The 27,115-nt window shown below is 40.0% G+C and overlaps 3 protein-coding genes across 14 annotated transcripts in view; all 3 read right to left on the reverse strand.

Annotated features, from left to right (window-relative positions):
• The window catches only part of RALGPS1 (Ral GEF with PH domain and SH3 binding motif 1), a 102,303-nt gene extending 87,530 nt beyond the window's left edge, over positions 1-14,773 (reverse strand). The window contains exon 1 of one of the 2 annotated variants that reach the window (XM_015644594.3): positions 14,701-14,773. The gene's annotated coding sequence lies outside the window, so the exon portion shown is untranslated. The remainder of the gene's footprint in view (positions 1-14,700) is intronic. The other variant, XM_033518552.1, reaches the window with a different exon arrangement.
• On the reverse strand, positions 1-22,442 carry ZBTB34 (zinc finger and BTB domain containing 34). 9 transcript variants are annotated; one of them, XM_033518561.1, is made up of 3 exons: positions 15,311-15,457; positions 7,234-7,345; positions 1-6,271 (listed from the first exon to the last, which is right to left on the reverse strand). In XM_033518561.1, the coding sequence occupies exons 2-3, from the start codon at positions 7,269-7,271 to the stop codon at positions 4,750-4,752; spliced, it is 1,560 nt and encodes a 519-aa protein (XP_033374452.1). In that variant the 5' UTR covers positions 7,272-7,345; positions 15,311-15,457; the 3' UTR covers positions 1-4,749. The 9 variants fall into 9 exon arrangements, with proteins under 9 accessions (XP_033374452.1, XP_033374455.1, XP_033374451.1 ...); XM_033518564.1 differs by having other exon boundaries at positions 15,362-15,433; XM_033518560.1 differs by lacking the exon at positions 15,311-15,457 and adding an exon at positions 14,701-14,810 and having other exon boundaries at positions 7,234-13,087.
• ZBTB43 (zinc finger and BTB domain containing 43) lies at positions 15,948-25,971 on the reverse strand. Of its 3 annotated transcripts, XM_033518571.1 has the most exons (3): positions 25,853-25,971; positions 22,364-23,593; positions 15,948-16,066 (listed from the first exon to the last, which is right to left on the reverse strand). In XM_033518571.1, exons 2-3 carry the CDS (start codon positions 23,568-23,570, stop codon positions 16,059-16,061), a joined length of 1,215 nt encoding a protein of 404 aa, XP_033374462.1. In that variant the 5' UTR covers positions 23,571-23,593; positions 25,853-25,971; the 3' UTR covers positions 15,948-16,058. The 3 variants fall into 3 exon arrangements, with proteins under 3 accessions (XP_033374462.1, XP_033374459.1, XP_033374461.1); XM_033518568.1 differs by lacking the exon at positions 15,948-16,066 and having other exon boundaries at positions 16,263-23,593; positions 25,853-25,970; XM_033518570.1 differs by lacking the exons at positions 15,948-16,066; positions 25,853-25,971 and adding an exon at positions 25,494-25,517 and having other exon boundaries at positions 18,476-23,593.
• Positions 25,972-27,115: the final 1,144 nt, after the last annotated feature.

The following is a 27,115-nucleotide window of genomic DNA, read 5'->3' on the forward strand; positions in this document are numbered from 1 at the left end:
TTTGCTCTAGAAGCATTTTAATTTACAAACAGCAATTCCGATTGACTTTATACCATAAAAAAAGCTATTTACAAGCAAGAAACAAACTCATCAGAACAAAATAAAGCAGCACAGAAATATTCATGTCACAAATCTAAAACCAAAGTGAATACAAGAGTAAAATATCATTTGAATAAATATTTTAAAGTTCATGCTGTAAAATAATCCTTAATGGTAAGTTACTAATTCTTACAGCATCAGCTTAGCTAGCTTCATTTACTTCATGTGGCGATGAAGTGCGGAGGTGTGAGGTTCCTGGTTTATATTGCAAAAAATGACACCAAGTCAAGTCATTCAAACTGTTCAATTATTTATCTTGAAAAATAACCATACAAACAAAAGTTATTTAAAAATACAAATTTTCAGTCAGAAACAAACACTGTTAAAATCCTGCAAGAGCTCTACCTCCAACCAGATCTAGAACCAGAGGTTCCTGGGCTGAGTCCAAAGGCTGAAACCCTGGCCTGTGGGAATGGGAGTCAGCAGTTCTGCATCTGCCATAGCAGGAGCGAGCTACAGGAGCAAAAAGCAAACCTGCTCAGTCAGTGATACGTGGCTTCACATCCCCTGAAGAAATACAGGAACACATGTCCCAGGCTTACTTATTTGTTTAGCTTTTTTTATTTTTTTAATGTAAACTTGCGTAACTTAAGTTAATGCTGCCACAGGGATGTGCAAGTAGTATTAAATCTACAATATTAAATACAAGTATTCTGGCACTTGATAAAATATATGTAAAATGCACACAGATTATAAAGTTTGAACATTTTGAATGACTTTACTAAACTTCCAATTTGATCACTGAGTATTATGAAATTTACAATTCATGAAATAAAGAGATTCATATAAAGGATTTACATAATTCCCCAAATACTTTCAAATATAAAATTTAATAAATAACCCTGACCAGTCAAAAAGCACCATTCAAGGGTAAAATTCCCTTGGAAAATAGATTAGGTGTTGCATATTTGAGTCCCTTTCAAGGTTTCATGTGAAACCTGTTTAGAAAAATGACAATAAAAGAATCACAGTAAACTAATACAAAAATTCAAATTATATATATATTTAAAGGTAAAGCTTATTCAATATTTTCCCAGCCCTTGATTTTATTCCTGTTCTTCTTCCCATAATTCAGCCTTAACATATTAAGAGGCCTCATTGTTTTGTCTAGAAGTAAACCAAAGGCTTCAGCATAAAACATGGATCTATGCTGGGGAAGACTGCATTAAAACTTTCAATTTAGGCCTACAGTCTACCCTGCTGACAGTGAACTGACAGTATCCTTTATGCTACAGAAAGATTTCACACTCAGAAAGCAGTGCCAATCTCGAGGCCTTAGTGACCAAACTGAAATTTTAATACACTGTAAGTATTTACAAAGCTATTTTCTAAATGTATTTACAAGTTTAGAGGAAATAATATGGAAGATAATTGATAAAGAAAACTAAAATAATGGTTTTAAACCAGAAACATAAGCAAAGGTATAAAATCCTTTATTTTCACAGTTTGGGTTAAGCATCTAGAGGAAAGGACACTGTCACTGTTTTCACATTTGTCTAGAATTAAAAAGGTAGATTAACAAGAGACTCAATTATGAACCAGCCTGTATAATTTCATTACTTATTTTGCTGTCAAATATTTCTTCACATATTTTATTGACTTCTGCATTTATTGTAAATGAAATGTGTAACAGCTCTGTGCTGAGAACTGCACAGACACTGCACAAGGTTTCCACCATTTGCTAAAGCAATGGCCTCCTGCTCGGTGGGCTGGTGACACAAACTCCATCATGACACCTGGTGTCTGTGACAGCGCTGATCCTGGCACCCTGGCACTGTGTGACAAGGCACGGTGGCATCGCTGCTGCCAAGGGTGCCGTCGGTGTCCGGGAGAGCCGCGCGCGGGGCCGCAGAGCTGGACTATGGCTTGGAGACAAGAACGCTGCCCGCCCGCGGAGGGAACGGCCCGAACTGGGGCGAGCAGCACTTGCACACTGCTGAATCACGGCTCCTGGAAAAACGGATCATTTCCTGCCCCTTAACAGTCTGTTACAATGTATTGAACCTGAACCTGTACAATCAACGCGATGGTTTTTTTTGTTTGCTTTTGTCTGAGACAATTTTGGATAAGTCACTCTTTGGTAAACTCAAACCATATTAATACATTTACAAATACAAAGAACTAGATTCAAATAATGCTAAGATTGTGACACAGAGAAATTCAAGAAATATAAATTTGTACCCATATCCTGCTATCCTCAAGTCATCCTTCCAGGGAAAAAGTCACACCAAAGGCACCACAGCACAGGTTCAAGATAAAGGGTTAAGAATAACTGTACATTTCTTGGATTTTGCATGTCTCAAACTTAATTTACCAAAACACACTTTTTGCATTTAATTACTTAAACACTCAAGGAAAAAACTGTATCAGAAACACCATGTTTTTAGGTGGGTAAACATACAGACTACCTGCCTTAGACATAGACTATCCCTTCCCTTACTGGAAATGAAATTTCTGCTGTTGCTTCAGGGAGAGAAACATCTCCCTGCCCCCTGCCTCTTAATTTAGGCAGTTTTAGGACAAAGAAGCAAATGACATACTCAATTTAACTGAAACTGCTCCAATAAAGCAGGTGGGGGTTATACTGTAAATCCCTGTTTGAGAGACTAATTCTTATTGCAGACTGTCACAATATTAAGAACTAGTGTATTTAATAAAGCTACGGCACAAATATGCCCCAGCTTCACAGGGGCCAAAAAGTTTTACATGATAGCAAACCTACCTTTTTCTTTCCAATAATTTAGAAATTAGCTTTTATTTTCTAATTTTTGGGAGTTAAACAGCACGTTCACAAATGTATTTTTAGTATCAGCTAAACAAACGTAAGAACCAATATAAAAACCTGTATTCTAAAGAAGTATGTGATTAGTTTAATAATTAACTCTGTTCATCAAGTAGAATTCAGGTAGAACGTTAAACAGTAGTGTTTGCCAGTCCATGCTTTTGAGGTCTCTTAAGCTATTGTTTTTTTTTTTTGTGGTACGGGTTTTGTTGCCAGTTTTCTATTTGTTTGGGGTTTTTTTGGTTTTTATTTTTCTATTTTTTTGTGTGTTTTTGTTTTTTCTGTTTGGTTGGGGGTTTGGGGGGTGTTGGTTTGTGTAGGGAGGGCTTTTGTTTGTCTATTGTTGGAGATTTTTTTTTCTTGACCATTATGATTATGTTTCACATTTTATATATTATACTGACCTAAATTATGAAGTTAGCACCATATTAAAAACATACATTTGGTGAAACAAAAAAGATTTAGAGTATTTTTAAAGTTGTTGGTAGCTCCTTTATAGAGAAAAAAACACTGAAAAAACAGAGAAGCCATAGCAACTCTGTAATACTCACACATGAAATAACATATTGCTCAAAATTCCCATAGAGTATTTGTTTTTCTATACAAAAAAAGTACAAATTCCAAGTGCTGGCAGATCACTTGGAGATTTAAGTAGGAAGTCAACGTGCACCTGAAAACAGCTCTCTGTGAAGAGATCTATTAAAATACTGCTTGGAAATACTGTGGTTTAAACTACATCTCTCTCATGTTTTAACCAACCATGAAGAGTGATGAAGTTAAGTTTAATTACCTGGTATGGTTCTACAGTACGAAATGAAGGTAGATTCTGAGGCCAGTAAAAACACATTTTAGACCACAATGCTACTTTTAGGTTTGCTAATATTTTATATATATATATATATGTATATATATATATATATATATATAATATATGTGTGTGTGTGTATGTATCTGTATATATATAGATATATCTATCTCTATATATATAAAAAGGTCAGCACCACAGGTTGTCCAGCTTGCATTCTAGACAACTAACAAAACCTTTAAACAATTTAACCATAGTTTAATAGATTTATGGCATTTGGTTTACATATGTTATAAAGCAAAGCTATTAAAGCAAGGTAATTCACTTTGCTCACTTTTGCACACAAAGTAATAGTTTTAATCAAATGAAAACCAAACAACAGGTTTAAAACCAAAACCATCCTCCCAAAGTCTGAAGTTCTACACCCTAAGCAGAGAGGAGTCCTAACAGTTGACAGAGTGGCATATGGTATAAGCCTTGACATACTTTTACATTCACCTCAACCAGAACAGGGAAAGTGAAAGCATTTTATATATATAAAGCAAATTTATATATATAAACAGACTCACTACCAAAACCAGTTAGTAAAAGTGAATGGATTTCACTGTGACAAGAGAGGAATCAAAGCTGTAATATTCTCTCTTCCACTGCTGTTTAACTCATTACCGGGAACAGGACTTAAGAAATAAATAGAAATTACAGCTCGAGCATTCAGCAGAGCTGCCAATCATACTCTAATTTTCTCCACTGGAATTTCTGTCTCACCAGATCAGTCAGCAGGGACACTTCAGCAGACTCTTCCTAGCCTTTCCTCAGTACACTGTCTTTATATTCTGAGCATCTTCAAATATTCAAAAACAAACCCCAAATAATTCATCCTCCTTAAAAAACAAAATACTTCTGAAGTCTTCTCCAGAAACCATTTCTAACTGATTTCCAGAAGGTCAGGAAAATTAAAAGGTTATTACACTTGTACACAGTAATTGAAGATTACTGAAAGAATAAAATACTTTAAAAATACATTAGTAATGTGCTTTTCTGTGTTTCACTTAGATGTAAGATTTTAATCTGATGTGTTAGACATTGCATGAATTTCCATACTAGAATCCATGGCTTCAGAAGCTGAAGCATCATTATCTACTTTCTGTTCCACAAATGTTTCTGTTCTGTCTGGAGACTCAACCCTGTTTCTCACTTCTGTAACCCCTGGGTGATTTTTTCGCAAGTGCTGGTTTAGTGTACCCTGGAAAGGAAAACATTTTCCACAGATCTCACAGCGAAAGGGTTTGTCATCTGTGTGACCACGAATATGATACTCAAGTTGGTCCTTACGGGTATATTTCTTCCCACAAAACTTGCACACAAAAGGAGTTATTCCCATGTGCAATCGCATGTGTCGATCAAGGCTCCCCTTCTGGTTGAAAGATTTGCCACAGTAAATACAAATTAGCCTCTCATTGTATGGATACCAATGACCTCTTGCATTTCTTTCCCGTGGACTATTTTCATATCCTGGATTACTCACCATGGATTCACTGTCAGCCCCTTGCACCAAGCCCTGGACATCACTATGCAAGTGACCTGTAGGTACACGCTTTTGGCGTGCACGACCCCCCCTGAAACAGCTCAGCATTGACCTCGAAGGACTTGTATTGCTCAGGCTTCCAAAGGTTTCTGACACACCTGTAGCCTGTGATGAGGCATGGGTAAATGAATAAACATGTTGTAAGACAGACCCATAGGAACCAACATTTACTGCTACCACCTGCTCTCCATCCACCATTTCAGTGTGATATCCATCATCACCAAGGGAAGAGCTATCAGAGCAGCTTGGCCTGTCAGATTTTTCCATTTTAACTTTCACCTCTGCAATCTGACTTTCCCTTACTATCAGGTCTCCTTGCTCATGATCACCTTCAATCTGAATCTCATATTCAGAGATACTCCCACTGCTCCCTCGGTCTGAGTGCCCTTCTTCTTGCAGACGACTACGCAGAGTTTTGCCTGGAGTAGATTCCATCCGAAGATCACTGCCTGCTGTTGACTGTCGCACCTGAGAGCAATAGGGAGGAGATATCTCAATAGGGTTGGCAAAGTAGCTGCTGTCTTTAACGCCATTGCGATTCTCTGAATTTTCTTCGGCACCAACAGTGACAGAATCAACATCATCAACACTAATCTTTGAATGGATACTCTCCAGTATCTGTGTGCACTTGTCAATGACGCACTGCATCTGTAGAAAGCTAGCTGCAGTCAGAAAACTGACAACATCCTTCAGTTGCAAGGACATCCTTCCAGTGTAACAAAAAGAAAGCAACTGTTCAAAAACATTGGGGTTTTTAATAACTGATATAGACAGGCCACTCATGGTGCTTAATGCTGAATGGTCACGGAAATATGGAGAACTGGCCGCTAAGACAGCTTTATGGGCACGGAACGGCTGACCCTGGATGTGAACGATAATGTCACAGAGTTTCCCTTGCAAGCGGAGTTCGTTTAACTGGCTCAGAACAGTGTTGCTGTACTCTGGCACATCAAACTGAATGAAACTGCTGCTGTCCATTTCTACAGACGTAAAGAGTAATCTGAAAGAAAAATTAGAAGATTTAAAACAGAGAATGAATACAGAGTTTTCCATTTCAAAAACAAATGCTTGCAGATGTTTAAGTTAAATCACCACATTGATTCGTTAAAGGTGCATTACAACAAAGCATTTAGTATCAATACCCGATGTAATAAAAAAGTAGAGTCTTAATCTACACATTTCTTCCATTTCTATAATTTGAATTACCCCTCTGCAACATTCACAATGTTCAGAATACATCACAGTCTTGCTGGGACAGTTTGTCCTCAAAGACACTTTGCAATTTCATTCCCTGGCAAGAAGTGCAGAACAATCCCCCTTTCCAAAAGAATATCAATTTAATAGCCACTAGGCAAAGTAAACACTTCAGAACCCTGAGTTCAAGACAGGTATTCCAGTCCTACTTGCAGGGAACTACATTGTTAAATTTCCCAAGAATGATTGTTGGAAGATACTTTGTGAAGTTTGAAAAATCTCCTAAGGAAAAGTCACAGGCATGCGTATGCATGTGTCTGCGCAAGTGTTTGAAAGAAAAGTGTTTGAGCCACCCATTCACTTTCAATTAAAAAAAAAATAAACTCTTCTGTAATTCTTTTTTTTAACAAACCATGATGTGAACTTTGAAGGCCATCGGACACAGCAGTGATTTCCTAGCTAGAATGATCTGACATTTAAATTCTGACCTAACTTAAAAGCCATAGGTACTCAAACACCAGGAAAGGACATTCTGAAAGCCTTAAAGAAATGTACAGAGTTCCAAACAAAAGCTAAAGAAAAACACTTTTCATAGATTACTACTGTAAAATGCACATACACACTATCAGCCTGAGAATGTCGATCCGCAGCATTACCTTCCATTTCCAAGACTGAGCACTAATCAAGCACCCAAGCACCTTCAGACTTTCATTGCTATTCTAGTTCTTATTAATGCAGAAGTCTAAAGACATAATATTGCCACCATACCTGCTTTTCCAATTGAACAAACAGATCTCAACATCCATTGACTTCAGATGCAGGAAGCATATCCAATGTATCACAATATACTAGTGGATTTTTTTTTCTATTATGTTACATGCTGTAATGGGACATATGAACAATTTAAATCAAATTATGAAAATTCAGGTATTCTAAAAAGAAAATAGACAGGTAAAAATAAGATAAAAATCCTAAAAGGAAGCACAGGAACTCTGTCAGCTGACCCTCACTTAAAACTAACATTCGCAACTGTCACAAATGGAACCTCTTTTCAGCAGACACAGGAAAGCCAGCTTCCGGACTGGACATTATGTTTGACTTAGAAAACTGGGAAAAAACTCTCACGGAACATTCAAAATCAAGTTGTCAGACTTGCTAAGCATGTTCTCTAACTTACCATTAAAATGAGTAAATGGGACGTCATTTGAGTTTTTTTGGCTGAGATGTAAAAGTAAGAAAAAATACATATTATAGGCTCTTATATCTAAGGTGAGAAATAAGGACTGCAAGGTGGCTACCAGAAGTGATGACTGCAGTAACACCTTCAGAGATGGCTTTGGCAGGACAATTCTTTTATTTGGCAAAAAAAGCTACAAAACAGTTCACAGTTGTGAGCTGATATAAGTCAAAAAATCAAACAGCACAACACATAACGTACCCGAGCTGTGGGGTAGTTACTTGGCAAGATTAACTTTGCTTTTCTAAGCATCCCTGACTGTTGTACAGAGAATCACTATCCCAGTCACATGCAGAAGACAAGACTTCCAGCAGTTGGATGCATGTTTGTGTTACAAGTAGGAGTTTTAAGGTAGCTTAAAGAATCCCTAGGGAGGGAATGCACCATCACAACCTGTCACCTTCTCTTGTGTCTGACAGGGCAGCAAGCTTCTTAGAAACCCAACACAGGAAACATTTAATTTGTAAGGCTTATTAGATATGCATAGGAAGCTTTTAATTTGTGAGGCTTATTAGATATGCATAGATGCACCATCAGCCGTTCCTGATTAACTTTCTCTGCTAAATGGAAGAAGCGTTTTTGTTGACTTGAAGTGACACAAATGGACTTGGGTCAGGGATTGTGTACAAACCAAAAGACCAGTCCCCAGAAGCAGTAATTTGGCATTCCAGTCTAGGATGCACAGAAAGTTTGTCACATACAGTGGTGTTCCTCTTTGTCGCATACTTCCCTAAGAGCTCTTACCCAGCAAAATCGATAACTTACTCCTGGAGAAAATATTAAAGTATAAATTGTCACCACTAGCACTGATCCAGACAGAAGGAATGAATTAAGGATAGGCATCTGAGAAGAAAGAAGATGCATCAAAAAAAAATTATGTTCATCATGGCATCTGTAGATGAATTCATAGTCCCTGGGACATGGCCACACATTGAAAACACGTAACAGAGAAAGTGTGAGAACCAGAAGGACACCAAGGAGATAGGAACCCACTGTGATCCTGCCCATCACGACTGTTAGAACACCCCATTATCTCCATATGCATATACATATCTGTAAGTAACTCTACATCCTTGTTCTCAGAGTTGTTTCATCTTTCTTTTGGGAAACAAAGAAGCTTTTTTGGCTTAAGATGCTAGGAGTAAACAGCACTTCCTGTCAGTGAGTGCAGAGGATGATGGCATTAAAGGTCTGTAAGTCTGTTCATCAGTGTAGCAGAAAAGCAGTAAAAACCTGCAATAGGGATCAAGGAAACATACAGTGTTGCCTTCAAGCAAACAGGTCAAATACACTGTGCCTAAAAGGCAGCGGACAACAAGATTCTATACCCATCTGCTCTTAAAAGACAAAGAGAATAAGCTACAGCACACTCTTGTGACTACTTTTTCACCCTAGTTTCTTCCTTTGCAGATACATGCTTCCTGTGACCTTGAAAACATCTGCAGAAGGCTGGGGTTAAATGACAAGAATTTTGAAATACAGCACTAGTGGACAGAATGGAACTCGTCTTCTGATTTCAGCCACAACCTTAAATCTCCAGCTAGAGGGGAACTGACCTGGCTACCAATGGACAGCCCACTCAGGAGTAGGCAGGACTGTAACAGGAACAGCACTGAGGCTGCAGTAATTTTGGCAGGGTTAGTACCAGAGCATACCAACTTCCTTGTATCAATTTGGGAAAGCAAGACCTGGGGGAAAACTCAGGCATTACACACATCAGAGAAGCAGTCATCACTCACCATGTTTAATTGGTGAATAAGAGTCAGAAGAAAAATTATCTTATTTATTCACAAAATACCTGAATATCACTATCTAAAAAATAAAAGTAATCCATGGATTATATTCCCATACACAAGAAGGTTTTATTTTATTTGTATATAGGATCAAGTTAGCAGGTCCATAATAAAATCCTAGTAACATTAACGAAAATAATGTTCAGCAGGGTACTGTACCCTGCTGTACTCAATTATTCATCAGTGCTGGCAGAGCAGCAGCACTTTCAAGACAATAGCATTTTTGGCTGGAACATTTCTGAAAGAGTCTGGGAAGATCACTACAGTTTGAAAAGGCTAGTAAAAACCCCACAGTTTTTTAACAGCTTCCTTCAAGCTGAATCACACTAGCCTCTTCTCTTTTGAGGTCAGGCACATAGCATTTAACTGAAGCAAGCAGGTACTTTAAAGCACATATTAACTTTGGACACATCCACTGTATGCTCGAAAGAAAAAAAAAATATCTCTGAAGTTAATCAGCAGTCATAATGAAACTTAACACACAATAATGCCTTACAGAATTAGCACAGATGAAGAAAAAGAAATAATGCTCAGTCAGAAGCCCCATTCATTACCTTCCATGGTACCTCAGCACATGCAGAGGGAACCTGTGCTACTTAGGCTCAGTATAGTCACACAGAACAATAGCTTAGAATGACAACAGTTTTATTTGAAATATGTAAACTCACACATTTGGCAGATACTGAGAACTAAGACAACTTGAGCTGGACTCAATGATCCTTTTGGGTCCCTTCCAACTTCAGAATATTCTGTAAACTCACAGCAGTACACTCATTGTACACTCATTTTTAAAAAGTAATGCATTTCGTCTCGGTTTGGCTTTCACCCCTGCCTGGGAGTTAGTGTAAAGGTAGGGCAAAGTCCTGTAAAATTTGAGTCTGGGCACCTATCTACAATCAGATCCTCTCTTAACCTTTCCTCAGAAGTAAGTCAAAGTGTTTAAGGTTTTCATAGCTATTATGTATATAAGAAAGTGGCTGAAGGCACAGGCCAAAACTGGACACCAGGTTCACTTAGGTCATAGAAGGGCTCTGTGTTGAGCCTCATGCCTACTTCTGTAGGAGATGATGCAGTCACACTCCAAAGAATCATGTAAATTCTCTTTGCATCTGCATTACATTTATTCATCAGGGTTTTATACAGCAAATGTAGTCCACAAAATGGTGTTAGTAGTAGTGGATCGCTGCCCTATGTCTTCAAACAGAAGCGTTCGTTGAAGCAACCTGTTAACATCAGAGTGACAGGCACTTAACGACTCTTATTAGATTTCAAAAAAAATTTCCTTTAAAAATTACGTTCTATGAAAACTCTTATTTAATTTAAATAACAAGAATAGATGTTGAAAAACCACATTAGTTATTTAATTTTACTCACATCATACAGTAGCAGCAGAGAAGCATCATATAACTATAACACGAAGATGTGTGTCTGCCAACATAGTATTAGTTTCTGCTGCTAAGTCTGCACCTGTTTAATTTCCCTCACTCACCGAAGTATGATTCACTGTTCCCACCACCAGATGAATGACACATATTATACTCATTTTAATTCACACTAAGGTGTGAGAAAAGATCCCTTGCTTTTTCTTAAATTAGCTGAGCAACAAGGAATTCTTGAAAAAAAAACCACATTACAAACCATTACTGTTGTAGCACGTCTGAGAACAGAAATACATAGAAAAGCTAGGAGGGTCATAATGAAAATTAAGACAAAAACAAAACAAAATACTCCATGACACCAAAAATGCCTCTAACAGGCAACAAGTGACAGAACAAGAGGAAATGGCCTCAACCTGAGGCAAGGCAGGTTCAGGCTGGAAATCAGGAAGAATTTCTTCACTGAAAGGGTTGCTAAGCATTGGAACAGGCTGCCCAGGGAGGTGGTGGAGTCACCATCCCTGGAGGTGCTAAAGAAATGACAGGACACATCACTCAGTGCTCTGTCTGGCTGACAATGTGGTGATCACTTAAAAATTGGACTTAATGATTTTCAACTTCAATGATTCTGTGATACTCCCTTCATATATACCTGCTCAGAATACAGAGAAAAGGCAAGAAAATAAACAGGTATTTGTATAAATCAGTGCACTCCTCCCTTGCATTTTGTAGGAGCTAGTATCTGCACCATCTGTTTGAGAACTTAGGACATCACTGCAAATACGTATCATCATTCAAGAGAATTTTAACCTAGGAATGTAGCCTTATCAGCTGTGATCATAGAAGTTTCTGGACAAAAGTCCTCATCAATCTTACTCCCTTCAGATTGCATTTGCATCAGTCTTCAGATTTACAACAGCCACACTAATTAACATCAGCTGTATCAAAGAAAAACTGCCATCAAGTATGTCACAGGCTAGGAGGGGTCTCCTAAGACACTACTGAAATAATCCTGAAGCGACTGATCATAGAACATTTTACCAGTTTATACCTCTCATAACAGTGAAATATTAATTATCCTTTAAAAGTCAACGTATAGTGCTCTTGGATGGCCTTAAATAATGTGCCACACAAGACTGCTGCTGTACTGAAATCCCATCTCCAAAGCAGGGTAAGCTACCCCACTGATAAAAAATAGGGTTTAATCTTGCAGCCATTAAAAGAACCCAAACCTAAAGGAGGGTAAGAAACCCACATAATCTCCCAACAACTGAGATAACTTTGAAGTACAACAAACTTCTAATAATACAAGCAGCACTATGCAAATACACAGAATTGTTTTTTTCATTAATTCTTCACTTCCTCTAAAGTGCCCATTGGAATCAAGGAATATAGAGGCAGTTTGCCCAAATTATCTGTAGGAAAGCACACAACAAAAGCTGCATGTGGCATATTATTCATTGGAAAACAGCCTTGATAGTCAGTCTGCTTCACGTCTGGCTTGGACTACAATAAAATCTGTTAGGCAACAACTACACGACAATTTAAAACTTCATTACTTTACCACATAAAAACGCAGGAAATGCTCATTTCCTCAGAAACAGAAGCAAGTTAATACAGGCAGAACTGTAGTTACTAGAAAACAGCTCGTACACTCTTGCATCCATAGATACCAGAACACCAGTGAAAGTCATCATTCCTTCTCTGCAGCCAGACAGGCCACGTTGTACCCAAAGTATTGAACACCTGCAGTGAAGCCACAAGCAAAGCTCCTGCCTGGCAGGTGAGAGCTCTGGCAGTGCTATGGGACACAGCCTCACTAACTGCCAGGGCAGCAAAGCAGGAACCCCTGACAGTTTGTCTATCAAAAAATTTAAATGGATTTATTTTATCTCTTCGAGATTCACAACATGATGAACAGAAAGTCACTTGAAAGAGTGGATGATTTAGCATTGAAATAAAATCAATTTATTTAGCTGTACGTACATACATGGACATGCATACATACACACAGGCCAATAACAGCAACACTGCAAACTCATTCTCAGTAGTCAGCATGATGAAGCAGAGATATTGTAGGAATATTTAGAATTGTATAGGAAAAAAAAAGGACACTCTTATTTGGGCAAATATCCAAAGAAAGCAGATATGAAACTGAAGTCCAAGTGACACCTTCGTCCCTCATTCTCTTAACTGTCTTCCTCACAACTGCTTGCCTGTGTGGAAGTGATTGAAAGGGCAAAAATGAAACACCAGCAATGCATAAAACCAGTTTCACCTAAGAATTAGAAACCTCAACAGAAATAATCTCTAAATCTTGACTCTAGAAATCAAATTACCACAACAGTAGTTGTAGGTACGTATCTTATTTCTGAATGCAAAAAAAAAAAGTTACCAGGAAGCAAACTGGAGATAAGCCAAAATCAAAAGGTGCCTTCCAAATCAAACTATTCTATGTGTTTATGACAACAGTATCAACAAATGGATTGTGCCAGATAAATAAACAAAGGGGCATGATGGTGATACATACACTTCAAACCAGCAATATCTTACAAGTAATGATCAAAAACTTTTATTTTGTGCACAAATTTCACGATATTCCATTATGTAATGCTAAATAGCCACATTTTCTGAATACCTGACAACTTCGAGAAGTCATTACCATTATAAAAATCTCCAGCCCATATTTTGAAACTGAGTATATACATATATATATACACATATATTTATTTATATAGCCAGACTTCCACAAGTGAGAAGAGAGCTCTTGAAGTTTCTGATATTATGATTTTATTTATTACCAGGGTAATAATTCATCACTATTGTGCATTTTAATCTGCACTTTCTTTTCTGTTTTTGTTTTTGAGGTAGTGTTTTTTGGTTGGTTTTTTTTTTTCTTTTTGGTTGGTTAGTTTTTGGTTTGTTGGGGTTTTTTTCACAGTAGCCATTCTTGATCAAATTGTTGACTTTTTGGCTTCTATGTTTCTTTTAGGCAATGAAGCGACTGATGACGAAGGGTGCTCTCTAGATACCAGCAACATCTTTTGCAGTAGATTCACAATAGCTGCAAAGAGCGTGTTTTCGTGGTTTTTTTCCTAGCACACTCCTTGGGACAGATGGAACTGTTTGGAGCTGTCCGTGGACAGGCAATGAAGCACAGGCACATTCTGATCCAGATGTTGAGTATTCTGTAACATGCAGCAACTGCAGTGCAGCTAACCCTCTATCACTTTTTTCCCCTTGAAAACCAGGCTCACCCACATTAATGTTTCTGAGACTGTTCTAGCTTGTTCCAAATTCACTCTCAACTCTGATTTACTCTAAGCCAATTCCAATTCTGCATGCTGTGAACACCTGCCGGGATTTGGAAAGACCTTTGCATTAGAGATTGGGGTTTCACTAGAACTTTCACCTTCTCTGACGGAACAGCAGCAGCTGAAAGGTCCCCTAACTCCTGGCAATAAGCACCTCCCCGAATGAGGCCAGGTTCGTTCCGCCCCAGTCCTCCGTGCCAAGGATTTTACGCCCCGCTCGGGTTAACAGCGGACCCCGACACAGGCGCGCCCGCCCTCCCTCCCCGCACGCCAAAGCTGCACCAGAGGCACCGATTCTGCTTACGCGACAGCTCCTGCCGAGGCACGGCCGGGCGACAGCCGCCTCGACAAAGCCACTGCCGTCGCTCCAGGCGGCCGAACCGAGCCACGGCCGCCGGGCCGCGGTCGCCGCCCCCGCGGGGCCTGGCGGGCGCCGGGACCCCTCCCGAGCACGGCCCCGTCCATCCGGGAGCGCCACGCGCCCCGGGGCCGAGCGCCCTCCGCGCGCCGCTCACCTGGGGCTGTCTGCGGCTCTCACATGGCGGATCCCGGCCGGCCCGGCCCGCTCCCACCGCCGCTTCCCGCCCGCTCCCGCAGCCACTCGCACCCGGAACTGATTCCGCTGGCGGCCGTTCCGCTTCCTGGTGACGCCCCGGCAGCGGGCGGTGCCCCGGGGCCGCTCGGGAACCCGCCCCGCTCCTGGCGCGGAGCCCGGACGCTCCCCGCCGCCGGGCTAGGGCGGAACCGCCTTCGCAGCGCGACTTCGCACGAAGGCAGGATCTGAACATTGGCTGAAGCCGCTGAGTATGGGGAAGAGCTCTTCCGAGAACACTCTGGTGTGCAGCTCCAGAAGAGAACGCGCACTCAGAGCCATATCCTGGATGGGCAGTCGCAGATGCAGCGAGGGAGATTTTGCGGGAGGACACCCCCCACTTAAGCTGTGAACTGCCACCTTTATTAAGCAAAGAATTATAAAGTTCACCTCTATTGCACTGGCCTTGTCACTCACAGAAATCACTTCAGTAAGCATGCGCTTTTTTCTTTTTTTCTTTTTTTTTAGTTATCCTGCATATGCTTGTAGGTCAGGTAGTGCAAGGATTCCGAACCAGACAGTTCATGTAATACCTGATAACAGTCAGAGTGACTGGTGCCAGTAGGTCCTGCTGGGATACCCACCCCGTCTAACTGGACACCACATTCCGTCTTCTGGAGGTATGTCTTTCTCTCCCATTAAGACACAGAACACTCTTCACACATTAGGCATTGAATGCTGATCAGATAAAGCAGCGGCCTGGGAAGCATCCTGGCCAGGGCACAAAAAACAGAGTTAAAGAACACAGAGACAAATTGTATTTGTTCACTCAAGATAAAAAACACTCAAACAAGTAATTCTGAACAGGCAGAAAACTGGGCTTATTCTTCCATGTTCAGTAAATGTGTACCAAAATAGAAAATTAATTTTCTTGTACCATATGAGTGTGTTATACAAATACTGACTTCTCCAAGTATTGACTGAATGTGCTTTCAATAAGAATGAGCTCCTTTTTTGCTTAGGTAGTAAACAGCAGCTGGGACAGTTCCACAAGGACTGAGTGGATGGAGGCTGGACAAAATCCAGTGCTCAGTATGAGTACCTAAATTTAGTCAGGGAGAGGAGGAACCCTCACAGTTAGGTAAGAGAAACTTAATCTTTAATACTTTTTATAGCATGAAATTTCTTTCATACTTAGACAAGAAAAAAAAAAATCTATGTTATCTGTACCTACTTCCAATGCACCAAGAGGCTTTTGGGACATGCAGTTGCTGCAACTATGAAGTGAGTATTCTGGAATTTTCCTATCAGCATGTACATTCTCTATCATAACTTCAGAGATCACCATTCTGTAAAAAACAGTTACAACAAAACCCATTTGGCAAATTTGAAGTAGCATGGAGCCAATTACCTAAAGCAGCAAAGAAAGCAAAGTGTCCAATTCCACAAATTCATCAAACTTACTGTCATAAAAATCAGGTTTTAGTTTAATGTTTTCTTAGACTAGGCTGGCATGTTATTACTTCAAGAAGACACATTACTAGATCACTTTTTTATATATTTAATAAAGTTATATATCAACAACTTTCGGATTTGTACTTTTGTTTAAGCACTTATTTTGGCAAAGTGAAATATTAAATACTAGTACTAGACATGCTTTTCTTTCATTCAAGCTTAAGAAAACATTTACAAAGTTGACAGATAACATTTATTAAAACATGTTATAGAAAAAAAGGGGCATGGGACTCTTCTATAAGAAGAAAATATTGAACAGTAACATTAAATTAAAACCAAGCTGTACAATTAGGACAGCAATATTTAGAGACAAAAACTATCCAACCTCTGCAATACAGGCATAACATCTCACAAAATATCACGAGATGCAAATTTACTATTATAAATGACTTGTTTAGAATAAAAACTTATAGCTCATTAAGGAAGATTCACTTGACTTACATAAACAGTCACATTTCTGAAAGAAATATGGAATCCCATGAATAAAAAAAAAAAAAAAAGGAGCAGCAATCGACAGACACAGGCTTCAAGCAAAAATCAGAACTTGCAATTTAATCACATTAAAAATATACCATTTTCTTTTCCAGCATCTTCCCCTAGGCCACTGACAGTTTACAGCTAATAGCTAAAGAAGCCAAGCTATCCAATGAAGCATTTAAAAGACAAAAAACAACTTTCCTTTGTTGCTTTGAGAAGGGTCCTAATTCTGTTACAGTAAAACACTCAGTGCACTGCTGTAGACTCTCATAATTCAGAGACAGGTCACCTTGCTGGCACCCAGGCAAAATTCTTGAGATTACAAAACCTGATGTGCCTCCATTCTTTCAGGATCAATAATACTGGAACACTCAATACATCAGCCTTTGATCATCTGCCTTGCTTATGATACAGGATGGTTTCTCAACCTCAGACACACCTCAGAGGAAAAAAACTGTGACCAAAAACTGTATTGACAATACCTTCTAGGGTCTATCTGCTCACCAATAAAACTAACAAGGAAAGTTAAAAAAATTAAACAACAAAAAAGCGCCCTGCACAGTAACACTGGTGTGTGAAATAGGAACCTTCTCCCTCAAAAGGGTCTGATATACACCTAAGCAGATTTTAACCCTGCTAACAGTCGAATTTTTGAGAATGGCAGTTACACAGATTCCATGGTAATTAACATCATAGTTACAAAATGGAGTAATAAGGAACTTAGCTGTAGTATCATTAAGTCTTCTCACCACTACTAGGACAATGAATGGCTTCAAAGCAGCAGGAAAGTCTGAAAGCCACCTGGATGTACAATACTGCTGGTTTTCAGAAGACACTCACTTTACTACAGCCAACAGCCACATCATCAAAGGTAATGAAGCATATGGGAAGACTAATGAAATTCATCATATACATATGCATTCATATTATTATATATATACATATATATATATATGGATTGCTTCCCTCCTCCCCACACATAAGAAATAATTTTTCGTACCTTGAACAAGACCACTCCATTAGCAAAAATCAGAAGCTTGACAGAAGCTGCATCTGTATATCTTGGCTTGCTATGTTCAACTGGCCACCAGTGGCAGGGACTGCAGGGGTGACGTGTGGCTAGAGGTTGGGAGCTGCCCTGTGCTAGTCAAAAGAAGTTCAGCCTGCACAAAAAATGGATGTGAACAATCCACTGCAAGCCAAAATCTCAACCAGAGGTGCACATAATGCTTCTGCTTAAACATAATTAAGGAAGAGTGGCAGCTGCTAGCAAGAGGTGCAGGGAGACACATGGAGAGGATACTCCTGGGTACATGTGGAGAAACTGAAGAGCTGCTCTTGGGAAAACACCTGAAGAAGTCACTGAGAACTTGTATAGACATAGTCATAGAAGGACACACTCCCTGCCTGAGGAGATTCACTTCTGAGAGAACTCTGGCCTACAGCTAAGCCCTGCCAGAGCAGGTACACCTCTGAAAGAACTGAGTTCCACAGAACAGCCAAGCTGGAACAGACACATCCTGAAAGGACTGTGGCCCAGTGTCTCCATGAATAGTGACATTGACCAGCCCAGAGCACCAGAGGACACCCACTAAGAAATGAAGAGCATCAGACAATCAAGTGTACATATGAGCCCAACCTCCTGTGTGACCTGTCACGTTACTAAGGGAAATAGCAGGAGCTGAATACAACTCTTGGTGAGAGCAAAGGAAACTGAGACTACTAAGGCAGGGAGGTGTTAGAAGAATTAAGCTGAGCCTGAGGAAGATGGTTTAAGGAATTTTTTATCTTTTTATCTTTCCCCCCCAGTACCTGAAATGGTGATTAGAAGTTTGACAAAGGGCAATAAACTGAGTTCAAGAAAAACACCACAAGACAACTGTTTCACCTGTGACATGCAAAAGTAAGGATTTTAGATATATATCTCAAGCTGCCCTTAAATCATCAATCCTCTCAACCTGATCTCATGACAATCAGATCAATATTTTCCTGCAATCAATTGTTTTCATGTAAATTGACAGCAGAAAGCCAAGTGCTACAAAATCAGTGGAACAACATGTGTTGGACTTTCAAGACAATGCCATAATGTGGGGTAAAACAGCAAGAGGCAAATACTAAAAAGTTACTATTCATGCGAAGTCATTAAAAAAGGACATGGTTCTATAATACGATCTACTGAACCTGTTATAAAATCTTTAAAGTGTCTCTCGCAGTACATTTGATTTTAAAGCTTTATTTCAAAGTAATCTAACTGCAAATAGAAGTTATGTTAAACCTTTAAATATCCCATATAAAAGTCATTCCAAGGTGGTAAAAGAAACAGTTTTGCTGGCAGCTCTGTAGGATGGTCTGAATTTGACTTTTTTTTGACCAGTTTTGAGACCGGTGTTTCTGTCCAGCCTTTTTTATGGTTAAATGGGAAGAGGCACCCTTAACCTTTTTATGCAAAACTAAAGTGACAATTGGAAAGGGGCTGAGAACTAATGTAATATACAAGATCATTCTTGAAATGAGTATGAGAATAAACATCCTGGACATGTTCAAGGCCAGGTTGGATGGGGCTCTGAGCAACCTGGCCTAGCTGAAGGTGTCCATGCCTATGGCAGGTGGTTGGAAGCAGACGACCTTCAAAGTCTCCTTCCAACCCAAACCATTCTATGATTCTAATGCCTTCCTTCAAATGTGATGATGGTACTTGCAGAAATGACTCCATGTATGTAGTAAGGCCTTGGAGAATGGAAAAATAGGGCCACCAAGTACAAGACCCCTTTCCTTTACTCTCATGTAAACAGGCAAGCATTATAGTATCTTTTAGTATTAAAAAGGACTGTTAACAGTGTGTAAACAAACCATAGAGGGAATATAATTTCTAAGTTTAAAAAACATATTTATAAAGATTTATGGTTTGTTTGGTTTTTGTTGGTGTTCTTGTTTTATTGTTTGTTTTATTGATTTTTTGTTTAGTTTTGTTTAAATACAAAGTGCTTCTATACATTAAGCAGGTTACAGTGTTAGTGAACAAACTGTGAAATCCCTGTTTCAATACCTTGATCACAAAGGTTAAACATGGCCACCATGGTATTTGTAAAGTTCAATTAAGTGCTAAGAACGGGAACTCTGATGCTGATCATTCGTGCCCATTGCCAGCAATGGGTTCACTGTACTTGGGAACATCTGTTTTAACAAAATTCCGTATGAAAAAATATTTGAAGCATTATAAGATTAATAATTAAGAGCCTCTTTAAAAAAAAAAAGTTTGTAAGTAGAATGCCAGTAAAGAAATTACAGTAATTACAGCTCACTGAGTAGAAAACTCTCAGATTGCAGCAGACATTCATTTTCAGGATACAGTTCAGTTGTCTGTTAAGACAATTTGTAACTGGGAGTTCAAAAAAGAATCTGAAGTATAATAATCTTTGTGTTGTTTTGCTTCACCATACTGTGTCAGTACATTATCCTGCACACAGCAGTGCCTAATACAGAAACTGGGGCCAGACAGGCTTAGGTCTTTAATGCTGTTTAACATTTTTCCCCATGTGAACAGCACTGTGCTTGGATATCACCTCTTTCTATTATATTCCATGTACGCTCTAAAGGCTCTTATCATTTTTCAGTAAGCTACTAAGAAGCTTTTGCTTACTAAGAAGCAATTGCTTTTGCATTGGACTGCATTAAGCTTTCAACCCCAAAATCCTGTTGTCACCTTTACAACTGATGCCTTTACTCAATCTGCAGAGCTGGCAGCATCGCTTAGAACTATACACACTCTTCATCTATCTCCATGAATGAGCACTTTTTCAGCAAAAATCCCAACTTCAGACATGCATGGTACCATGTTCTGCAGTACCATTAGAAGATCCAAATCACATGCTTCCTACCTTTTTCCACAAGCAATTTCATTTGAGGAGGTAAACAATTCTGCTTGTGATCACTAGTCACAGTAGTTCAGTACCATGAATCTGTATTATAGTTCTTACTATTCAAATAGTAAAGAATTAAAAGTATAAATAACTATCACTGACTATGTAATTTTCCTAAAGCAGGCTTCTAAAACTAGATTGAAGTTCTCAAAGAAGTTTTTGTACCAATAACAAGTCAGTTCATGAATCCAGAGTTTGGTACTTGCTAATGTAGTAAGCCACAAAAATTTGAACAGAAATTTACACTTTAAGTATTTGATTATTTTGACTAAGTTCCAAATTTTACATCTTACTTTTTGTTGGTATCTTTCTTTTTTTAATAAGACATACTTATTACACACACTTCTAGAAGCTCTCACAATGTAGTAATTAAAATCTAATGAAGTCAAGAGTCATACAGAATTAGACCCTAGAAAGGCAAGGATAAGTATACTTAATACATACTGAAGTTTATATAGTGATAAACTGTAAGTGCATTACAGACTCTAAATAGAAATCAGCACAAAATTAGACATTTGTTTTACTGAAGATAAATTAAAAAACAGAAGATGGATAAAGGAAAGCCAAACCACCTTTACCACTGCCTTTCATTAAGCAATACAACAAAGGCTACTGAATGATGCACACTACCTAATGATCCATGTTAAGTATGTTGGCAGTCTTCACCTTGAGGTGGAATTATGTTTTTTTTTCTTCATTTAAACGTGAAAACCAGTTATGTTAAATATAACCCAGTTTGGTCATCTTAGTTTTTTTTTTTCCATTAAGGAGTACTACCTGAATTCCTGGTTCATCTAAGTATTTTCACAATTTCTGTCAATTTACAGCTGAGTTTAACTGTGAATTTAGATGACTTAGATGGCTTCTAAATACTACTGTGATTACAATCAATCTCAGACCTCATTTTGCAGGCACCTTTCACATTAACCACACACACTTCACACACTGAACACCTGAAGTAATATTGCAGGAAGCAAAATACATTTGATCTGTTTATACCAGCATACTCATTAAAATTATTTTTTTGAAAATGTACAATAGCAAGTACCAGACATTATTTGCATAATTAGTTTATTTTTCTTACTCTACTATCACCCTGAATCTAAAAGCCTTCTGATATTGTTTAGAACATTGTTTGTTTTCTCTGTTATTTTCCTTCTGATTGTTTAAGATATTGTTTGTTTTCCCTGTTCATTTTTCTTTTTTTTCTTTTTTAAAAGATAAAAAGGGTGAGATGTCGCCCTGAAAATCAGGCCTTTCAATATTGTTTTCATAATTTCTAGCCACTTTCCCAGGAAAGTAACTATAAATATAGATGTTTATACATTCCATTAAAGATATGCCTTTTGATAGATGTCTCTCACAACCAGTGTAGTTGGGAAAGTGGTGACCTGACTATCCAATCCCTAGTCGTTGTTGAAAATCTATAAATACTGAAAAGACAGATAAACCTTCTTCTTCTTTCATCACACTTCGAGCTGTGTCTGTGTGAATCATCTCGTGTCCAACAGTGACACTCTACTAAACAGACGTAAGCACTAGTGTCTTAGTTCATGTCAGTAGTACTCTGCTCAGCTTTAGAAGCCTGATAGGACTTGGTACAAGAGGTCACATGCCGATGAAAACTGTCCCGCCACATAAATCTTTTCCCACAGATGTTACACTCATATGGTTTTATGCCTGTGTGAATTTTCATATGGCCTACAAGATGGTGTTTCATTTTGAATTTCTTACCACAGACACCACAGCCATAAGGTCGAAGACCAAGGTGCATACTCATATGCCGATCTCTCTGACTTTTGTGTGTAAAGCTTTTTCCACACTGACAAGGGTAGAGCTTATCGGCATGGGAGAATCCAGTGAGAGACGTTTCTTCTTTAATCCCAGCAGCCATATCAATGCTTTCCCCATAGCCTGCTGCCATCATAAGATCCTGTCTGTGAGCACTTATATTTCCATCTGCCCTTTCACCAGAAAATTCTTCCATAGATGAGCCATAGAAGTCAACTTGTTCATCATAATTACTTTCATCTGCCTGTTCATCAAATTCTGCTTCCATCTTTTTGTCACCTATGTGAAAATCTTCAACACCTGAAGACTGGATTGAGTGATCTGCCTGGATGGCATTCATGGATTCAGAAACTTGGTGTTCATCATAAGGATTATCAACGCCTTCACAGTCTTGTTCAAACCTTTCTGGTTTCACATGGATCCACCGCTTGTGAGACATGATGCTGGGTTTGCTATACATTGGTCTGGTATACTGGTACTCAGCACTATCACTAGTTCCCTCTTCCCCATCCTGACTGGTCATTCCAGTGCTAAGTCTATCATGTTCTGTTGAAGAATTACTGGGAAGGTACTCGTGCTCTGTCAGCTGACATGACAGTTCATCTTTAGAGCTTTCTTCTTCATTTTCAACATCCCTTAGTTCCTGCACTTTGTGGAATTCTGTCTGTCCTCCAGAGCCAAGTTCAAAGGTTTCAACAAGGCCATTGTAGCTACTACTGCTTGGGGACTGATGGTCACTGCCATGATTCATCTTTTGACACAGAACTGTTGGGTTTCCCTCAAGCACTTCAGTGCACTTATCCACTACATGCCACATCTGAAGGAAACTTGCTGCGGTCAGATAACTAACAATTTCTGGTGCAGGCATTACCAGCCGGCCTGTATAGGTAGACAGAAGAATGTTTTCAAATACTCTGGGATTCATCACATCAGGCAGAACTATTCGCCTGCTGTTTTTCAGGAGAACCTGATCACAGAAGTAAGGCGAGCTAGCTGCAAGAACAGCTTTATGGGCTCTGAAGAGATGGCCCTGAACCACAATGGACACATCACATAATTGTCCTTGCTGGCGCTGTTGGTTTAACTTCTGCAAAATGGTGCTAGAAAAATCTGGAAATTCCACTCGAAAGGAGCTTGACCCAGACTCCATTGCATTACAAATTTAGTGTTGTGCTGCAAGAAAAAAATAAAAAATAAAAAATTAGAAATTCTGCTCAGCCAAGTATTGACCATTTCATTCTCTTCTATGCTTTTTCCTTTTTCTTAACAGACTCACATGGAGATCAACATTTTCTAGTACCTTTTGCCACTGTTGTATTTCTCTCAAGCCACCTCATTTCCCTCTTCTAAAAGCTGTACTAAGGCCATAAATTGCTATGCCAGCACATTTTGTTGTGTTTCTTCTCTCCAAGAGGACTCATCAACTACAATAGCAGCTACAAAGAGCAAGTTATCTAGTTGGGATAGACTTAGCATTTCAAACACGAGTTTAGGCTAATGAAATCATTATTTCATGGAGTTATACATGAGTTCTAACTCCAGGATGCCCCACAGTTGTACCAGGATATGAAAGATTCTGTATTTCAAATGCCAACAAAACCATCTCATTGATCCCCCAACAACTACTGATTTTATTAATGAAATATTTCACTTAAAATCAGTTCTTCAAAAGCAACTGTATCAACTCACAGGATGACACTGGAATCACAGACAGAACCCCACTAAGAATGAGGCTTATGGCCCTTCTCATGCATTTCCCTATTGTTTTAACTGAAAGACTGAACAGCTCGTACACTTTTTAATTCCAAGCTTACTGAGATATTTGGGTTAGGGTTATAACATTCCTTTTAGGGAAATCATACAGAATTTAAAATGTCAATCAAGAAATTGATACCTTTGCTGCACAGAACTTTTCCTGTCTGTTCCTTGTGTATTTTTAACAACATAACAATTACATGCCAGAATCTCAGCGAAGAGCTCCCAGATTTTCAGATCTGTACTCTCACATAATCTAGATGTCTTACTACAAAGTTAACACCCCTTTAAGCAGTAATACAACTTTTTCAAATGCATACTTGAAATATTAAATTGAATTTGAAATAAATTTGCATGTTATTGTAATTAGAAATGAAATAAATTTAAATGCCACTATTAAAGATCAACATTAGCTGCTAACGTAAGTTAAATTTGAGCAGTTTTTCTATTTGATGATGTGTAAATTGAGTGCTATGGGATTCCTGAAGAGCCATGGAGCAGCAAGTGGTTTCCTTCATCAAATTCCATGAAGTTGCCACCCACATAATCACAGTAGACACCTTTAAATTTACTGTCTTCAGCACTCCTCAGGTTCTTTTCCTCAAAGCACCAGCCCTCTTCAGAATAGAATCAGCTACCAATACTTTTCCAGTGAGCAACGGAATACTGCACCTACCAGTTCAACTATTATTTTTTCTTACCACTTTGCTTAAAGCAATTTGACATAATTACTTAAGTATTCTAAGTTACCTTGTACCTTGTGTATAGTATGTCTATTTTTTGAAACAATCAGATTTTCTTTACAGAGGCAGTTCCTTACCTCCCTTCAGAATATTCTCAGATTTAAGATTCTATTTTTCAATACTTGCCTACAAAAAAATAAGCTTCCAGGATGTGTTCAACTAAAATTTAAAGACAAATACCTGTAGAACTTATATACCTTTACTGATAATCTAAACTGCCATCTTTCAGCATGGAGTCAGCATGTCACCACAAAAACATTTCCAGATGATAGCAGATGTTTTTGTATTTTAAGTTCTTATGCAGACAAAATGTAAATAAAATATTTTCAATTAGCAAAGCCATATAAAGTCAAGCAAGCCGGTTTTCAAAAGGGGTTTCACTCCCTCATTCTACGATATTTTGTTTTGCACTTTTACTCCAAACTCATAAAGAACAAAGTCTTTCTACTTCAACTACTACTACTACTACTACTACTACTACTAATAATAATAATAATAATAACAATAAATATCTCCATGCTGGAGCATTGAATAGAACATACAGGTCACTTTAATTTGCTGTAAAATAAAATTACTTCTAGTTAGTGCTAGCAGGGAGTTCCTTCCCCTCTCGGCGCGCAGGCCTGCAGACACCGATCCCTCACGCTCCCACGCGATGCGGCCGCAGCGGCGGGGCCCGCCCGGGAATCGCTCCAGCCCGCGGGGCGGACGGGCCCCAGCGCCTCCCGTGGCCGCGCGGGCCCGCCAATAGGCTCGGCCGGGGCAGCCGCCGGCCCCGGTCCAGCCGGGGACACCCACCCGGCCCGACGGAGCGCGGGATCTGCGGACGAGAGGTGTGGGAAGGCCTCGCGCGCCGCCCCGCCCCAGAGCGGAGCCGCGGAACGGGCCCGGAGGCCGCACAGCGTCCCGGGGACTACGAGCGGCAGCGTCTCACCTGCGGGTCTCGGCGTCTCTCTCATAGCGGGACGCTGTCGGTGCGGCCCCGGCCCCGATCCTGCCCGCACACACCCCGGCCCGCACCGGAAGCAGCTCCCCCCCTTCCTGCGGGCACTTCCGCGTCCCGGTCACGTGACGATAGCCCGGCCCCTTTCCTCCCTGCCCGCTGAGGGGCCCTCACACGGGGCGGCGCCCCCTGCTGGCTCCGTTCGCGGGCGGATGCATTTCACCGGAGCGCTCAGCGCGAACGATCCGCACCCCAAAAGCGCCCTGGCCGAGGTGTGCTGTGCTGTGCTGTGCTGTGCTGTGCTCTCCTCTCCCTTTGCGCCGCAGCTGCTCCCCAGCGCAATACTCTCAGCGGTGTTGTGGGCACTGCCAGGAGGGGACCACCAGACAGTACAACTGAAGCCCGCTGTCCTCGGCAGTCGCCGGCTCGTCCCGCGTGTCCCGCACAGATGCCCGATGTGCTGGGGCTCGGGCAGTGTCATGCAGCCGTTCCGATGGGCACGCAACCAGCACATCCACGCTGGAGCCTTTGCACCCTTCAAGCTCGGGCCCGCAGGGGGCGCCGCTCCCCGCCTGGGCTGGCTCTGCCGGCCGGACTCGAAATCCCTCCCTTTCAGCTTAAAAATGTCCCAAATAAGCTGATAAAAATGTAGTATTAATTATGCTTAATCTTTAATATTTTTTAAAGAAAACAGACGACAGTATCTCATTTTTTAAATTCATCACAAAGCCTTCAGGAGGGCAGGCCCTCCCGGTTGGCGGCAGCCGCCGGCGCAGCCCGGGCTGGCTCTGTGCGCGGCCTCGGCTGAGTTCCGAACCGGAGCGCCAGGCTCTGTGCGGCGGAAATATTTCATTAATAAAATCAGCTGTCCCAGCTGTCCGCTCGTGCCCCGGAAAACCTCACCTGTGCGAAAGCCATAGAGGTTTTCTATGGCTGAACTGGAGCAAGAGAACGTGCTAAAACCCTGGGGTAGGAGGGAGAGCAAGTTGTTCCATAGGAGTTGAAGGAGTTCTAGACAGAAGCCATCCCCGTTTTAGCAAGTACTGTATCTGAACAGAATTTCGTCTATTGACTGTATTTTCAGGTCTGGTAGTGCACATTCACATATTAAGTACGTATCCTTCCGACATTAATGAAAACCCTAATTAAAACTTTAATACAGAAATGAAAAAAGAGAAAGACAATGTTTAACAAAACACAATTACATAGTTGTCTCTTTTAGGCATTATGAGAGTACATGGCCAAATAAAGCAC

Source organism: Parus major, chromosome 17 (assembly GCF_001522545.3).
Source record: "Parus major isolate Abel chromosome 17, Parus_major1.1, whole genome shotgun sequence".
Classification (NCBI taxonomy): domain Eukaryota; kingdom Metazoa; phylum Chordata; class Aves; order Passeriformes; family Paridae; genus Parus; species Parus major.

Coding starts and splice junctions, on each gene's coding strand:
- ZBTB34 (XM_033518561.1), bottom strand. CDS start 7,271: ATGGATGTTGAGATCTGTTTGTTCAATTGGAAAAGCAG. Junction 6,272..7,233: donor TTGTTCAATTGGAAAAGCAG/GTATGGTGGCAA, acceptor TTTTTCTTTCAG/ATTACTCTTTACGTCTGTAG.
- ZBTB43 (XM_033518568.1), bottom strand. CDS start 23,570: ATGGAGTCTGGGTCAAGCTCCTTTCGAGTGGAATTTCCAGATTTTTCT.